General features: G+C 45.2%; 1 protein-coding gene across 1 annotated transcript in view; it reads right to left on the bottom strand.

The window, feature by feature from the left end:
* CSMD2 (CUB and Sushi multiple domains 2) overlaps positions 1-16,869 on the bottom strand; it is a 667,758-nt gene that overhangs the window by 122,924 nt on the left and 527,965 nt on the right. Inside the window, exons 30-33 of the mRNA XM_033838419.2 lie at positions 12,220-12,414; positions 11,051-11,167; positions 8,073-8,186; positions 109-204 (exon numbers count right to left, since the gene is read on the bottom strand). Coding sequence (XP_033694310.1) covers positions 109-204; positions 8,073-8,186; positions 11,051-11,167; positions 12,220-12,414 — 522 coding nt within the window. The remainder of the gene's footprint in view (positions 1-108; positions 205-8,072; positions 8,187-11,050; positions 11,168-12,219; positions 12,415-16,869) is intronic.

The raw sequence follows: 16,869 nt of genomic DNA, 5'->3' as shown, positions 1-16,869 counted from the left end.
GCCCCCAAACAGCCTAAGAATGAGGCTCAGACTAGGGGGTCAAAGGTCCCTGTTTTCTCTGAAGAACTGAGACTGCCTTCACACCTCCCATGTCCACGTACTGCATACCTTGGTAGACAAAGTGGAAGCCTCTGGCTGGAACTTGGCCTTTGGCACTGAACTTAATGAGGACTTGATTGGAGGTGGCCAAGGGCAGAGATTCTCCTGCAGAGATAAGGGGCAAGGAGGAGAGGAAGACTGTGAGTCCAGCAGTCGGGCCTGGCGGGTAAAATCCTGGCCAGGATGGAGGGGCTGCCCACACTCCACACAGCAGCCCCTTCCACCTCCCAGGTCTTCCTAAAATGAAACCTCACATTTTTACTGCAAGTTACAGTTTAAAGTTTACAGAACGCTTTCACATCCGTGGTCTTAATGTTGACCCATGTCAGTGTGAGGTTGTCATTCAGTACCTGCAGTTTATAGATCAAGAAAGATAGGTTCAGATCAAATGACCTGCTTGGAAAGGAGAAAGTTTCTGAAGATGTGTTGACCCACATGGATGGGGGAGAATGGCCGTTACCAAACTGACTGGTGGTTTACTTGGAAAACTGATATCAATCTGATAAAAACAAACAAACAAAAAAGGCACCAAGCTCTGGAAAGGAGGGTGATGTAATCACTGGAGAGTAACTGGCTTTTCCCAGATGCCCTGTGAAATGATTGACAACCAGAGTGATCATATAATTTATTGCTCATACTAGGACACTTCCGAGGGTCAAAGGGCATGCTATTAATAATTATGCTGGGACAACCAAGTGAAAGCTGGGACTATCCCAGGCAAAGCAGGGTGTATTGTCACCCAACCAATAACACAATGAAGTGGGGAAAGTCCGCACAGACACAGGAAGCTAAGGAAGCCCAATAGCTTCTATATCAGAAGATAAAGATATATCTTCTGTTTGATGTGGTGCAGACAGACCTGCAGCCGTGAGGTGGAGTCCTGCTCACCATCGCCTTCCTGTGGAAGCTGAGGGAGAATGTGGGATGATGGGCAGTGGCATGACCACTCTGCGTGCTGCCCCTCCATAGCCTTAGGGACCCCTGGGAATGTCTGCTGACCCCACCGTCAGAAGGAAAGTAGGTGTTCCAGAAAGCCAGGCTACATCACTTCAGGGAGGCTTGGGGTTGGAACCACCCAAGGAGCCATTGGGAGGCACATCTGGGGTCCACCAGTGCTTCCAAAAAGCCCATGTGATGCTACTGGTCATGGGGATCAGAGAGCCTTTTTCACAACACACTTAGGTTTACATAGATCCCAGGTGGCTGAGCCCAGGAGTCACTGCCCAGCTAAATTCTGGCTGCCAAAGCAAAAAGAAACTCATGAAGAAAAGCTTTTCTTGATTTTCACCACCATCTCTAGTTCCTCCTCTCAATAAATGTGAGCAGAACAAACTCAACTTTTCCATTTTTCCATCATCTGGCCGGATACATGTGGAGTAGGACCCCCCGTAATCTCTCACAGGACCCATTTCAGCTTCCAGTGCTGGACGTATGCAGCTCTCCCTCTCCAGGAATAAACACACAGTAAAATCACTGGACGTAAGAAAAGATTCCAAAGTTTTAAGGTAGGAGACCTCTCAGAAGTCAAAGCAAGTATCTTTATGTGAACTACAACAAAGAACAGGTAAAAATCTCAGAAGATTTTTAATAGCAGTTGTCACAAGATTAAATTTAGCATTGCGTCTCTGAAATTAGAGGAAGATGTGTCAAAGAACAGATCTGAGATCAATAAAAGCTACAAAGAGATGAGAAACTCTAGCACATGGAGCTGGATTCTGCAGAAATTGAACAGCAAAGTGGAGATTAAATTTGGGAAATTCTTCCAGAATCCACAGAAAAAGGATAAAGAGATTAAACTAATGAGAGAAACGACAAGCGACATGGAAGACAGGCAGAAAAAAAATCCAATATGCATATATCAAGAATTCTAGAGAGAGAAGACAAGAGAAATTGAACGAGAAAAAATAATTTAAGAAGGAAGACAACTTTCGAAGCTTGAGAAAGGCTTGAGGTTTTTGAATGAGATTGTTCACAAAGTGCCGGATCTAATTAATGAAAAGAGATTTCCACCACAACAATCCTCGTGGGCTTTTCCATTTTAAAAATAAAGACAAAAATGTGAACGGTTTTTAAAAGAGAAAAGCGTGGGTTGCCTACAAGGACAAAGAATCAGGTTGAATTTCAACTCATCTATAATATTAACTATTGGAATAAAGTAACCACTGCAGCTTTGAAATGTTTGTGGCCCATAATTTGATTTATAATCAGGTTGTCATTTATAGGATACATCAAAGGAAAGGCATTCTCATACATGCAAGGTGACAGAAAGTACTGCAGTGAGGAGCCCTACTTTTAAAAAACGAACCAAAGTAGGGAAATCAAAAACCATCAGGGATAAAGAAAACTAGGAAAATATAGTTAAACCCAATTAATTATTGTTAAAGAGGGAACAAAACTAAACGCAAATGGAAAAACTTGTTCTTGGGGAAGAAGTCCATAATTATAAAATAATTACTAATAACATTGATAAAGTCCAAATGTATCAGCAAAGCTTGGAAATTAGAGATGGGTCAGGTATGAATGGAAACGTGAAGAAGCAAAAGCAAAACAAAACAAACAAAACCCCAGAACGAACAAAACAAGGTGACAGATAGCAGGCCACATGTTTCACTTATAAGTAAACTTCCTCTTAAAAGAAAAAGACTCTCAAAGAAAATGAGAAAAGATAAATCAGGCAAACACAGATACAAAATTGTTAGAAACACAGGGAGACAACGAAATATCACAATTGTGCTGGCAGACACTTTCACACAACATTCTCACTGATACATAAATAGAAAAACAAAATGAAGACTGTTGAGTTGTGGTCTTCAAGCTTTTCTTTTTCTCCCCCAGCCCAGCCTCAGGGACAGGGACACAGTTCACTCCCATCAGCACCAAAGGCTCATCATCAGTGTTTCTCTATATGAGGAATAAGAGATGATCTGAGGATATTGATATTAATGTATATAGGTCCTATACTTCTATTTCTCTATCCATCTATCTATCTATCCATCTATCTATCCATCCATCCATCCACCTATCAGTCATCTATCTCTATCCCTATTTGTTTCTATTTCTATTGGTCATTTACATTTCTATCTATCCCTATACCTATACCCATATGTATATCTACAGGTCCTAAGTGTATACCTATCTCTCTACCTGTACCTATGCTTATGCTTCTATATCTATGGATATACTTATATCTATCTATCTATCAAGAGATTTTGAAAAAGCACCTTACCCTCCAAAATCCTGATTTACACTCTTGGATGAGTGTGTATTTGTGGGGTGTTCCATTTCATTGAGAACCACTGATATAATGGGTTTGAATAATAAAAATGAGTAAGCCTTGGACTTCCCTGGTGGCACAGTGGTTGAGAGTCCGCCTGCCGATGCAGGGGACACGGGTTCGTGCCCCGGTCTGGGAAGATCCCACGTGCCGCGGAGCGGCTAGGCCCGTGAGCCATGGCCGCTGAGCCTGCGCGTCCGGAGCCTGTGCTCCGCAACGGGAGAGGCCACAACAGTGAGAGGCCCGCATACCACAAAAAAAAAAAAAAAAAAAAAAGAGTAAGCCTTATCTAATGGCTATTACAAAGCTTACTGAATCCTAACAGTAAATCTAGGAGGTAGAAGTTTTACTTTTTGCACTTTGCACATGAGGAAACTGAAGCTCGGAGTGGCCAAGGGTTGTGACGGCAAGCACCTAGCATGCAAGTTGGAGAGTTGAGATTAGAGACCAGGCAGTGTGACCACAGGGCCTGAGCTCACCCCTTCTCTCTACGTGGACTCTCTACGCAACAGAGAACACACATTCTTCTCAGATAATTAAGGAATTTAAAAAAATGTCCTTGGCTACTGAGAGGACCTCATTGAATCCCCAAAGTAGAAATGGCACAGGCCGCATTCTCTAACTACCTGGCAATAAAAATAGAGATTAACACAAATGTTTAAATGTAACGGGAACAAAATCCAGGTTCTTGGGGAAAAAGAAGAGACATCCTTAAACAACTCTTGGGCAGAAAGAGTAAATCATGATCATGGATTATTTAGAAAGTAATGATGATGAAAATAGTACATATCAAAATTTATGGCATGAAGCCAAAACTATGCTTAGAGGTGAATATATATATGCTGTAAACATGCTTCTTTATTACACAGAGATAATAAACAAAACTCTCAATTCAAAAAGTTACAACAAGAAGAATAAAATAATCTGAAAAAAAGGGGAGACGTTATGAAACAAAAGCAGCGTTCAGTTACTTATAAAACAATAACAAAGTCTACAGAAGAATTGATAAGTTGAATATAAAACAGAATGAAGCCAACACAATGAAACAAACTAAACAATATAAAACCTCTGGTCCAGCTGAGAAGGGCAACTATGAATATACCATTCAGTCTGTGGAGCTTGTTATTATTTTCTAATTAATTAACCTCTGCTTTTGTTTCATGACATCTCTCCTATTTTTCTTCAGATTATTTTGTTCTTCATGTGTATAACCACTAATACAAAAGAAATTAAACATCATCATAGGATATTACGTAAGCGATGGTGTTACATTTAAAAGAATCACAAAATAGATTTTTTTACTGACATAAAATATTAACATTGATGTTAAGGTAATATACCTGACTAGACCAATAACCATGGAAGAAAGTAAAAGAAAAACTACTGAAAAGAGATAAAATAATGAGACAAATTTATTTTCAGATGATATTGCTTCTTGCCTAGAGGACCCAGGAGAATCAGTTGGCAGTGTTAGCATTATTATGGAGGATTCGATGACTTTACAAGATGAATATACCCCAAATATCAGTCTTCTAATATACTAGCAAAGACCACTTAGAAAATATAATGGTGGGGCCGGCAGGTGATGCTGGGGGCAGACTCATTTACAGTAGCAGCAACAAAAATTCCACAAAATATCTAGAAATAAAGTTAACAGAAAATGGATACTGCCTAAATGAAAATTATAGCACCTTTCCAAAGGTGATTTTTGTTTGTTTCTTTCAAAAGATAATAGAGAGACATACCATATTCCTAATGGGAAATAGAGTTACTATTATAAACATGTGAGTTCTCCCCCAATTAATCTATAAGTTTAATGGAATTCCAATGAAGATTCCAATGCAATTTTTTTAAACTTGATATAATATTTCTAAAAGTTATTTGGAAGCAAAATTAAGCAAGAATAATCAATAAAAAATTCAAAATCAAGAATGACAATGGGGGGCTTCCCTGGTGGCACAGTGGTTGAGAGTCTGCCTGCTGATGCAGGGGACACGGGTTCGTGCCCCAGTCCGGGAAGATCCCACATGCCGCGGAGAGGCTGGGCCCGTGAGCCATGGCCGCTGAGCCTGTGTGTCCGGAGCCTGTGCTCTGCGGCGGGAGAGCCCACAACAGTGAGAGGCCCGTGTACCGCAAAAAAAAAAAAAAAAAAAAAAAAAAAAAAGAATGGCAATGGGGACTTACAGAACCATATATTTAAAATTATTATAGTGTTAAACATTATTATAATGTTACACTAGTTAAAGCTTTTTGATACTGATACAAGAATAAACAGAGGAGTCTAGAAACATACCTTTAACTTTATAAAAACTTAATATATGTGAATCTGGCAATTTGAAAATTTCATTAGAACAGCTGATTAACTAAATTTGCAAGATGTTGGTTAGGTGTTCCCTAGTTCAAATAATAAATCAAAATAAATTCCAAAGGTATTAAAAGAAAAAATGAAACTAAAAAAGAAGTAAAGGAAAACCCAGAGGAGTATTTATTTAGTCAGCAGAAAAGTAGAGGAGAAAACTATAGCAGAAAACATTGATAGATTTAATATCATGGGAAACTTAGATTTTCTGACATTAAAACATGACCTGAAGAAAATTAAATGGCAAACGACAAACTATAGGGGAAGGTTTTTCATAGCATATACTATAGATAAGAGGTTTTTATGGCATGTAATATATATAGCTTCTAATAATATGGAGCTCTACTAAATACATACAAAAATAATTTACAAGTAAATTCACAAATAAAAAATTCATGGGCCAATAATTACATTATACAAGGTTAACCTAAGTTGTAATAAAAAAAGGCAAATTAAAAAATGAGATACTGTTTTCACTTTTCAAACTGATGATGTTTTTGTTTTCTTAATTACCTAGTTTTTGTGAGAATAAAACATGCCCTCTTTCTTTTTTAAAAATATCTTTATTGGAGTATAATTGCTTTACAATATTGTGTGAGTTTCTGCTGTACAACAAAGTGAATCAGCTATATGTATACATATACCCCCATATCCCCTCCCTCTTGAGCCTCCCTCCCACCCTCCCTATCCCACCCCTCTAGGTGGTCACAAAGCACCGAGCTGATCTCCCTGTGCCATGCAGCAGCTTCCCACTAGACATCCATTTTACATTTGGTAGTGTATATATGTCTGTGGCACTCTCTCACTTTGTCCCAGCTTCCCCTTCCCCTACTGTGTCCTCAAGTCTGTTCTCTGTGTCTGCGTCTTTATTCCTGCCCTCCCACTAGGTTCATCAGTATGGGTTCTTTAGATTCCATATATGTGCGTTAGCATAAGGTACTTGTTTTTCTCTTTCTGACTTACTTCACCTTGTATGACAGACTCTAGGTCCATCCACCTCATTACAAGTAACTCAGTTTCATTCCTTTTTATGGCCAAGTAATACTCCATTGTATATATGTGCCACATCTTCTTTATCCATTCATCTGTCGATGGACATTTAGGTTGCTTCCATGTCCCAGCTATTGTAAATAGTGCTGCAATGAATACTGTGGTACATGCATCTTTTTGAATTATGGTTTTCTTAGGGTACATGCCCAGTAGTGGGATTGCTGGGTCATATGGTAGTTTTATTTTTAGTTTTTTAAGGAACCTCCATACTGTTCTCCATAGTGGCTGTATCAATTTACATTCCCACCAACAGTGCAAGAAGGTTCCCTTTTCTCTACACTCTCTCCAGCATTTATTGTTTCTAGATTTTTTGATAATGGCCATTCTGACTGGTGTGAGGTGATACCTCATTGTGGTTTTGATTTGCATTTCTCTAATGATTAGTGATGTTGAGCATCTTTTCATGTGTTTGCTGGCAATCTGTATGTCTACTTTGGAGAAATGTCTGTTTAGGTCTTCTGCCCATTTTTGGATTGGGTTGTTTGTTCTTTTGTTATTGAGCTGCAAAAACATGTCCTCTTATTTGTTGGTGAACAAAATGGTAAGAACTTTCTGGAGCGATATTTGACAATCATTATAAAAAGCCTTAAAGATCACACATTTCCTTTAACTTAGCAATTCTACTTCTAGATATTCTAAGGTAATAGAGATGTATACAAAGATATATGTATACTATATTGAATTACTATTCATGAGAGTGAAAAATAAGAAAACAATCTAAATGTTCAATAATAGAGAATTCATTACATAAATTTTAAATAACTATATGATAGACTTTTATGCAGCATTTAAAAATCCTATTACAGAGGAAAATAAAAAAAGAAATGCTCACAATGAACATTTTAATAAAAATATGTATATTGTTGTGTTCAATAAAAAATGTAAAAGATTAAGTCCAAGTAGATATAAAGACTGGAAGGAAATACATTCCACCTTTTCAGTGGTTCTTTCGGGGTGGTTTTTATTTTAATTCTCTACACAATTAATTTGTCTTGCCGCTAAGTTTTCTACAATGAAAGTGCAACGTGTTTATCATTAGAAAAACAGGTTGGGTCTCAATATCAACCCACAGGGGAATGTATACCACTTGGGGGGGTGTAGACCCAGCTTGGGGTGAGGGTAGCCTCTGAAGCTTCCTTCTATGTGGTGTCATCAGGAGCTGACAGCAGCGTAGGACAAACACAAAGGTGTGGCTCCACCCGTGGCCACGCCCTGCTCACAGGACCTCCCTCCTCCTTCCCCTCGACGCCCCGCCCACCACCCTCACCGTGCTGGCCCAGCCCTGGGTACCTGTGTGGGAGCCTGAGAGGGAGCCGAGGAGCTGAGAGTGCGGGTTGTGGCCGTCATGCACCTCCACCACGTCGTTGAGGGCCGTGTAGAAGAAGGCAAACTGTCCAAACACCACTGCGGAGGAGACACGGTGCAGAGAGCTCAGGGGCAAGGCTGGGCGGCCGTGCTGGGGGGGAGCCCTGGACAGCTGGAGGAGCAGGGCGACCTCAGAGGAGGTTGTCGGTTCATGGGGCTAAGTGCTTGCTGAGCCTTTCCACTGGCTGATTAGACACTGGGCACAGGGATGCGGGGACCTGGGAAGGGTCGGGCTGGCATTCTCCACACAGGTCAAGATGACATTGCGGACTGCACGAGCAGCCAGGCTAACCCTAGTCCTTTCTCAAGTTGCAGTGGCAGTAGCTACTCTAGGAAACCGAAGAGCTTTCCGTAAGTTCCCCTGTGTTCCATGTTGATCTCAGGACCCTGTATTTTCCTTCACTTTTTCTTCAAAGATCCAGCCAATGAGGGCATCCCCTGGATACAAGATCCCACACATTTAAGAGGCATGAGGGTGCAGAGTAGCAGCCTTCTCCTGAGGAAGGAGCGACTGTCCATGGAAGAGGCAAACATCTCTACCTCACTTCCCTCTGGCTAATCCAAGGACAGAGGCAAAATGACATGTATTGAACACCTACTCTGTGCTGGGTACCATGCTTGCCATGCACGTCATCTTCTTCAATGCTGACTCTTCCAGATATCTGATTTTATAGACAAAGAAACTGAAGCTCAGAGGTTGAGTTCCCCAAGGCCACTCAACTAGCTCATGCGGAGGGGGTTGAAAAACTGGTGGACCATGACCTCGAGGAGTCCCCTTTCAGACAAGACCTAAGGGCCCTGCCCTTTGATGGCTATCACAGGGTCTTTCCTCAACTGTCCCATCTCTGCCAGTCACTGCTGGAGGGGCTGGGGTTACTGACCCTGCGGGGCCATGGGGGGCACAGCTCCATTTCAGACCCTGATACATTCTGCCTGCCCCAGTCTCCCATTTGGCTGGGTGCATCTGAAAGCAAGTACCAGGGTAAGCCCTTCTCTATTTTGGCTTAAGCCTTGAGCATGTAGGAAGTCGGATGTGCATGCATGTGCATGTGTGTGCGTGTGCGTGTGTGTGTGTGTGTGTGTGTGTGTGTGTGTGTGTGTTGAGGCTGGGAGGGACTTAGGCCACGGAGTTGACTGCCTGCGGAAAGAAAGCATTTGCAACGATGAGTATAGTAGTGAGTGGAGTGAGAGCTTTTTAGCTCTCAACTCACGGGCAGAGGAGAAGGAGGGAGAGCCTGTTTTGGTGCCTTGAAAATGGGCGCTGAGTGAGGGGTGGTGGCAGGGATATTTCCACACTCTCCCCTACAGAGGTGAACAGGATGGGCAAGGTTCCTGATTTCACACAGTGTGCATTCTAGTGGGAAGAGACAGTCCAAAGTGAAAAAAAAAAAACACTTAAGCAAATAGATAAACAAAATAATTTCAGATAGTGTTAAATTTTAGAGGCAGTGAGAGAAAAGTGATAAGGCAAGGCAGTCCACTTCAGATAGGGGATCAAAGAAAGATCTATGAGGAGAGGGTGTTAAGGCTGAGACACAGGCTGGGGACAAGTATTTCCGACCTGAGGCAAAAATCTGCACCTAAATCCCTGGGCTCAGCATCAGTAAGAAAGAGAAGATGCTTGGGACAGATCACGACCCCTCCTAGAATCAGCTCTCCACATACAGGTTCCAGCTCAGTGAAACCGCCCAGCCTCGGGGCTGGCGGCCTGCAAAGGCGTGAGCTCTTTATTACTGGAGGAATTAAGTACAATATGCAGCCCAGCTATCGAGGACTCGGCTCTGGGTGGCAGGTGGGACTGGACAACCTTTCAGTACTTTTCTAACTGTGATCCTACAGGTCCAAAGCTCCCGCCACATGCATGTGCCGGGGAGCGTGTGCCAACGCACACGAGTGTGCAGGTGCTGGTGTGGGAGTGGTGCCCGACGGCAAGAGCTGTGGGTAAAGATGAGGCTGGGAATTTACAGAGGGCAGAAAACACGTCTCTCTCATCTTTGCAGCTCTGGTTCCCAGCGGAGTGCGAGGTCCCTAGGAGGTGCTTAATAAATGTTCGGTGAATGTTCAGGCCTTGCCCCATGCTCGGTCCATCCTATCTCTGGGGAAAAGGCAGCCGGTTCTCTGCAGGCTGCCCCATCTCAGATGGCCAGAATATATACACATGACCTTTACCCCACTAACGCCAACTCTGTTTAGAAATAGTTGTTCCTCTTCCTACAAAGAGGAGATCCAGGGAGAAAGCGGCCCGGCCAGTCACTGATTGCCTGGGTACAACCAGCCTGTGACCCTCAGGAACTTCCTGAATCTTCCAGAGCTGCCAGGGCTCTTACCCGTCCCACTGCTAACCAGGTGACAAGGCTGGCTTCTCTTTGCCGGGGCCTCTTGGAATCTGGAGGTTTCTCTGCCTTTCCAGGGCCCTGACCTGCTGCTCTCTTTTTTTCTTGCTCATCCTACCAATTGCTGCTGGACCAGGCTCCCGCTCACAGACGGAACAGTGGAATGATGGGGCGCCCAGTTCCCTCACCTGTACGTTCAAGTCCAGCTCAGTCCCACTCCTTTCCTTCTTCCTGGCCCTCCGCCACCCTCCCCTGGGTTCCCAGTCGGCCTGGGTCTGCAGCACCTCTCTGCAGACCCGGGCTGGGCTAGGGAGCCCCCGGTGCACCCTGCCTTCCCTCTGTCCCGGCTGGTCCCTCCCTAATCACCCCACCCTTGGTTCCAGCAGGTCTCACTGGTCCCTTCCTCCCGTGTGTATCAGGAGTGAACTCTACAGCCCACTGCAGAGCAACGGCACGCAGCTGTCCTCTGAGGGAGACTGCTCGGCCCATTGGCACGACAGGAGTGGAAACAATTTGGAGTGGAATTGGAAGGTGCCGGAAAACATAAACAAATATACACAAAATCCATACCGTAGTCCTTGGGCACGGTGACAAAATACAGGCAGATCTGTCCACTGGTGTAGTTCTGGGGGTAGTTAGGGGACAAGACCACTCCATCTGAACCCACATACTGTCCCCCACAGGGGGCTGAAAAAGAAATCAGGTAGAGGGCCAGGTGACCTCATGGGCCTCTCATCAGCTGTCCACCCTCCGTCTCTGCTCTCTCTCAGCCTGACCTTCTGGCCCTGGTGGGGTTGTTCTGAGGTCTGAAGCCACTAATGTGGAGGAGGGGAATTCTGGGGACATGCCCTGCCCTGCCCCGCCCTGCCCAAAGACATCCATCCCTGGCCTGGCACGTGGCCTGAAACCCCCCACCACCCCCGATGCTATCAAGGGCCCTCCTGGGTGCCGGCCAGTCCTTGGCTTCTAACTAGTGACACTGGTATTGGTCCCTGGAGGCCCAGCCTTGGGGAGCACTTTAGGAACCTCTTCTGCCTACAGGTGGGACCCGGAGATAGTCTGCCACCCCACGGCTGATGTCTGCACCTGGACACTTAGTGTCTGCACGACTAAGGAGCAGAGGTTTGCCCAGAATAGCCCGCTGGGAGCAGACAGCTCACGCGACCCAGCCATGGTCCCAGTCCCACGAGGGGTGGACCTCAGAGCCAGCCTCTCCCACCTGGGCAAAGGGGCCTCTTTACTTTTCAACTTAGGTGGCCGCCATGCTCCTGAAGTTCCGGCACTCCATCCGATCCCTTTTGTCAAGACCCCATGGCTAACCCAGCTGCCCTTGGAGTCAGCCCACCCTGCTGGTCTTAGTTTTATACATCTGAACCCTCAGTGATTTCCCCTAGGACTGGGAACAATCTCAGGGTCACTTTTAGATTCCCCTCTCCATGGTGTGGGCTGCTGGCATGCCTCAGGCCACCGCTGAGGACATCTGTTGGAGTGGGGGTGAGGACACTATGTGATCTGAGAGATATGACACATTGACGGGGACTGGTACACCTGGGGAATTTAGAGAGAGGAATGAGACTGGGACTGGTACACCTGGGGAATTTCCAGCCCTTCTCATTCATGGCGAACCCAAGGAGCCCTCCTGTGAGGCCCATGTCCTGCCTGCCCCTTCCCCTAGCCTCCAGCCCCTTCTGCCTCTGGCATTCCCTAGTTCCCCCCACCACAGCCCTGGGCTCCACCACCTGTGCACACTGGCTGGGGATGATTCCACACAGGCTTCCCATCAGGCCCCAGGATGCAGCTCAGGGTGGAGAAGCCCTCCACCTCATAGCCCCCCTGGCAGTAGTAGGTGATGGAGGAGCCCAGCTTCAGGTCGGACCCCACTCGCGTGCCGTTCTTGATGGGACCAGGATCGAAACATGACTCCCGTGGGTTTTCTGGAAAAAACAAACACACACGTATATACACACACAGACACATATACACAGAGAGCTCATAAGTGGCCTAATCCCAGGGCACAGCACCTATGGGGAGACCCTGACTCTGATTAGCCACAGAGCGCATGGGGATTTGGGGCCGATGGGTGTATTCTCTTCAGGTCTGGAAACGTCTCTAAATTTGGTTACAGACTAGGGCTGGAGAATGAAATAGTGCCATTTGCAGCACCATGGGTGGACTTAGAGATTTTCATACTAAGTGAAGTAAGTCAGACAAAGACAAATATCGTATGATATTACTTACATGTGGGATCTTAAAAATTATACAAATGAGCTTATTTACAAAACAGAAACAGACTCACAGACTTTGAAAACAAACTTATGGTTACCAAATGGGAAAGGTTCGGGGTGAGGGGATAAATTAGGAGTTTGGGATTAACAGATACACACTATTACATGTAAAATAGATCATCTACAAGGACCTGCTGTATAGCACAGGGAACTCCACTCAATACTCTGTAATAATCTATATGGGAAAAGAATCTGAAAAAGAATGGATATATGTATATGTATAACTGAATCACTTTGCTGTACACCTGAAGCTAACACAACATTGTAGATCAACTCTACTCCAATACAAAATAAAAATTAAATTAAAAATTAAAAAAAAAAAGAAAGAAACTAGGGCTGGAAGTCATCTTGGAGAGTGCAATCTCCGTTCTTCTCCCCACATTCTTGCCCTGACGCACAAAGGAGGGAGTTGCGGCTACACCTTTGAGGCTGTCCTTCACCCCTGATTCACTCCTCCTGCCGGGAGGCACGTGCTGCTCTGACCGGTGGGAGATGACAGTCCTAGGATCGTGTCTCAGTAGTGACGGGTCCCTGTCGTGAAGGTCAGGGCGTAGGCACAGTCCACCTTTGCTCAGCTTTGATCCTGCACCCTCAACATGGCGGCCTCCTGGTTTTCCGTCTGTGTGGGACACCCTCAACATGGCGGCCTCCTGGTTTTCCGTCTGTGTGGGACACCCTCAACATGGCGGCCTCCTGGTTTTCCGTCTGTGTGGGACACCCTCAACATGGCGGCCTCCTGGTTTTCCGTCTGTGTGGGACACCCTCAACATGGCGGCCTCTTGGTTTTCTGTCTGTGTGGGAAGCAGGGACGCTTTGGGAGATGCTTTCTCTTCTCTTTCTTTTGCTGAGAGCGGTGTTGCTGCTGGGTAGGTAGGTGGAGCTGATACCAGCTTCGCAGGCTGTTACAGCCGTACCTTGCATGCACTTCTGACTCTATGGGTACTGATACTTAGATTTAGGAAGAAAGTAGGAAACCCCATTTTAGCCTCTGGGATGAGTCCAGATCTCCAATGCAGTTTTCCAGGGCTTTGCATTGGGGTGCTGAGCGTTTGCCAGCTTATTAAAACAGCAGTATTTTTCCGTTTGACTACTGATGCTTATGTGTCTTCCCAATCAGGCATACCATGGCTGCACCTACGCTGCATCCACTCTGTCCCTGGGCACTGGACAACAGTGAACTTGATGCTGCCTGAGCCACTGAGAGTATTAGCTGGGGCTCCAAGTCTCTGGAGAAGGACACTCACTGCACAGCCTCCCTCCCCAGCAGCTGGAAATCCCGGACAGCTCTTGGGAGCCAATGTTCACATCCATCCACTGCTGCCTTTCCTCATCCTCCTTGTTCCCGAACCACTGATGGTCAAGAGGCCTGTCGTCAGGGCTGGGCAGTGTCAGGAGAATGCAAGAGAGTATCAGGATACCATCGAAACCCTGGAGGCTACGCTGCAGAAGGGTCTAGAGATGGGGATTCACAAAGAGGTGCCGACAGCCCTTGCAGAAGGAACCAGAAATTCAAAGAGCAGATTTAAGGAGGAAAGACCCAGAACACAAGGGATCAGAGTCCAGAGATGAACAGGTGAGGAGGAATTTTGCTGAGGTCTGTCCTTGTCACCTGGGTACCTTTAAGCTGCGTGTATAAGAGGCAGTCATAGCCGTGAGGGTGTTGCTCAGCTGCCGATCAGCCCGTTGACTGATGGGATGGGACTCTGAGTCTGTGATTCCGTCAAGTCTAGACACCTGCATTTGCGCCCTGATGGTGGGATGGCCCTGCTCTTTGCTTTTGCCTAGAGCTTATTTAGGATGGAGCAGTCCTGGATACATTACTAAATTTAAACTCAAGTGGGACCCAGAAAATGGCTCCTCACCTAACAGAGGACCCCTCAGTGGTTTCCTCATGTGCCCTGTGATGTATCACCTTGTCCCCCACATCAAATCTGTCCTGCCCCAAAGCGTAGTGGCTCTGGCCAGAATGCAACTGACCATTGGGTGGCCCATTTGTGAATTGCAGAGATACAGGGAAGTGTCACCAGGTCTTCTATTTCATCTGTCTTTTTTATAAATTCAGAGTGGGTCAGATCTTATTTGAAGGTCAGAAAAATTAAGTAACTTGGAACCAAGTTCACATAGCTCATAAGAGGCAGAACAAGCTGTGGCCCTCAATATCCATCCCCCCACTTCATCCTTATAATGGAACCCAGGTTTTTATCCAGAGTATCAAAGCCCCAGCTAAGATAGATACCTTCCAGCCCCCCAGGCAGCTAGATCTGGCCAAAGAGAAGTAAACACAGTCAGGTCAGGTCATTGCCTTCCATCTCACTTAGAGTAAAAGCCCAAATCCTTACAAGTCTACAAGGCCCTGTACCTTCTGCCCCAGTCCTCCCCTCTATGACCTTGATTCCTATTGTCCCTTTGCTAGCTTTGCTCCAATCACATTGACCTCTGTGTACAGAACATTTCCCCATCCGCACGGCTCCCCTGTTACCTCTTTTAGGACTCAGCTCAATGACCCTTCCCTGATCAGCTCTTCACAGCTGTGATGTTCCTCTCCCCAACACTCCCCATCACCCTTCTCTGTTTTATTTCTCTGCACTGAGGTCAATATTATCTCCTGCACCAGATAGCTACCTTATTTTCTCTATCTCCCTCCACTAGAATGTAGGTTCCATGAAGGCACTTTTCCAGTCTTGTTCATTGCTGTGGTCCAGTGCCGGGCATATGATTGGCACTCAATAAATATTTCTTAAATGGATACGTGTGGGACTTCTAGAAAGGCTGCTTAAGGGAAGGTGACTCAGGTGAGAGAATGCTCAATGAGCCTTCCTTCTTTCCTCCCTTCCTCCTTCCCACAGTTTGGAACTCAGACATGATGGCTGGACCTCCAGCCACCACCTTGGATGCTGAGATAACCCTGGGGATGGGAACCACGCAGCAGGGTAGAGCAGAAAGACAAGGGGAGCCTAGGCGGGGCCACTTCGACAGCCCTGGATGACAATACCCAGATTTCTTTTACAGGAAGAATAGACTTCGACCTCATATAAACAACTGTGCTTTTGGGTACCTGGCACACTAGCGTACCCAGCTGGGTATGACTGCCCCGAACTTTACACTGTGTCAGAAAGTCCTTTCCTCCCTTCTCTGTGTGGCAAACTCCTACACTTTTCAGTGCCACCCTCTCCTGAGCCAGTGTCCCGAACGTTGCCTTCTCTCTGGCAGAATTCCATTTCTCTTTTTTTGATTATCTTGGTAGGTTGTCTAAGGGTATTTCTTTCTAGTGGGTTCTGAACTCCTGGAGGACAGAAATCAATCATCTATTCTTCTCATGACCCTGGCAACTAGCACAGAACTTGGCACTAGGGCTCTATCTGGCACATAATAGGGGCTTAATAAATGGATGCTGAGTTGATTGGCTGAACAACTCCGGGCTTAGAAAATCAACAACCACATCAATGATCCGACTACAGATTCTATTCTACCATGGCTCACATGTCAGAGCAAGAAGAGCTCATCATTCCAAGCATCATCACATTAATAATAACGACAAGGCTAATGATAATGATGATAGCCCCTTACACAGGAATATCACTTCGTAATTTTCAAAGCACTTTCCAATCTGTTATCTTATTTGTGTCTCACAATAGCCTTTGAAGCAGGCAGGGCCAGGTATGCTTCTGTTCCGGTTATAGATGAGGAATGTGGTGATCAGAGAGGCTAAATGAGTTTTCCAAGCCATTCAACTATTAAGAGGTAGAATTAAAACCAAAATCAGGTCTTCAGGCTGCCAAACCGGGGCTCAGCTGTGAATGATAAAACTAAATGACTAAAACAGCATGATGGTAATAATAAATAAGCCCCAAGCCCTCCAAAATGGGAAAATAAAAAGAACTAGATTCTTTCTGTCCTAATAGATAAGGCCCATTTCCAAACACCGTAACAGCAGAATACTGAAAATAACAACCCAAACAGTAAGGAACTTGTTACAAAGGTTGGATTAGAGCCATCCACTGAAATATAAGCCACCTTTGAAAAGAATAGCAAACGTCTTTGACTACTAATATGGAAAGATGCCCAAGATCTATTGCTGGGCAAAACCCAAGACAAAGCAAAAAA

Source organism: Tursiops truncatus, chromosome 1 (assembly GCF_011762595.2).
Source record: "Tursiops truncatus isolate mTurTru1 chromosome 1, mTurTru1.mat.Y, whole genome shotgun sequence".
Classification (NCBI taxonomy): Eukaryota; Metazoa; Chordata; class Mammalia; order Artiodactyla; family Delphinidae; genus Tursiops; species Tursiops truncatus.
Note: the sequence above shows the minus strand (reverse complement) of the source record. Positions and strands in the feature narration are given on the sequence as shown.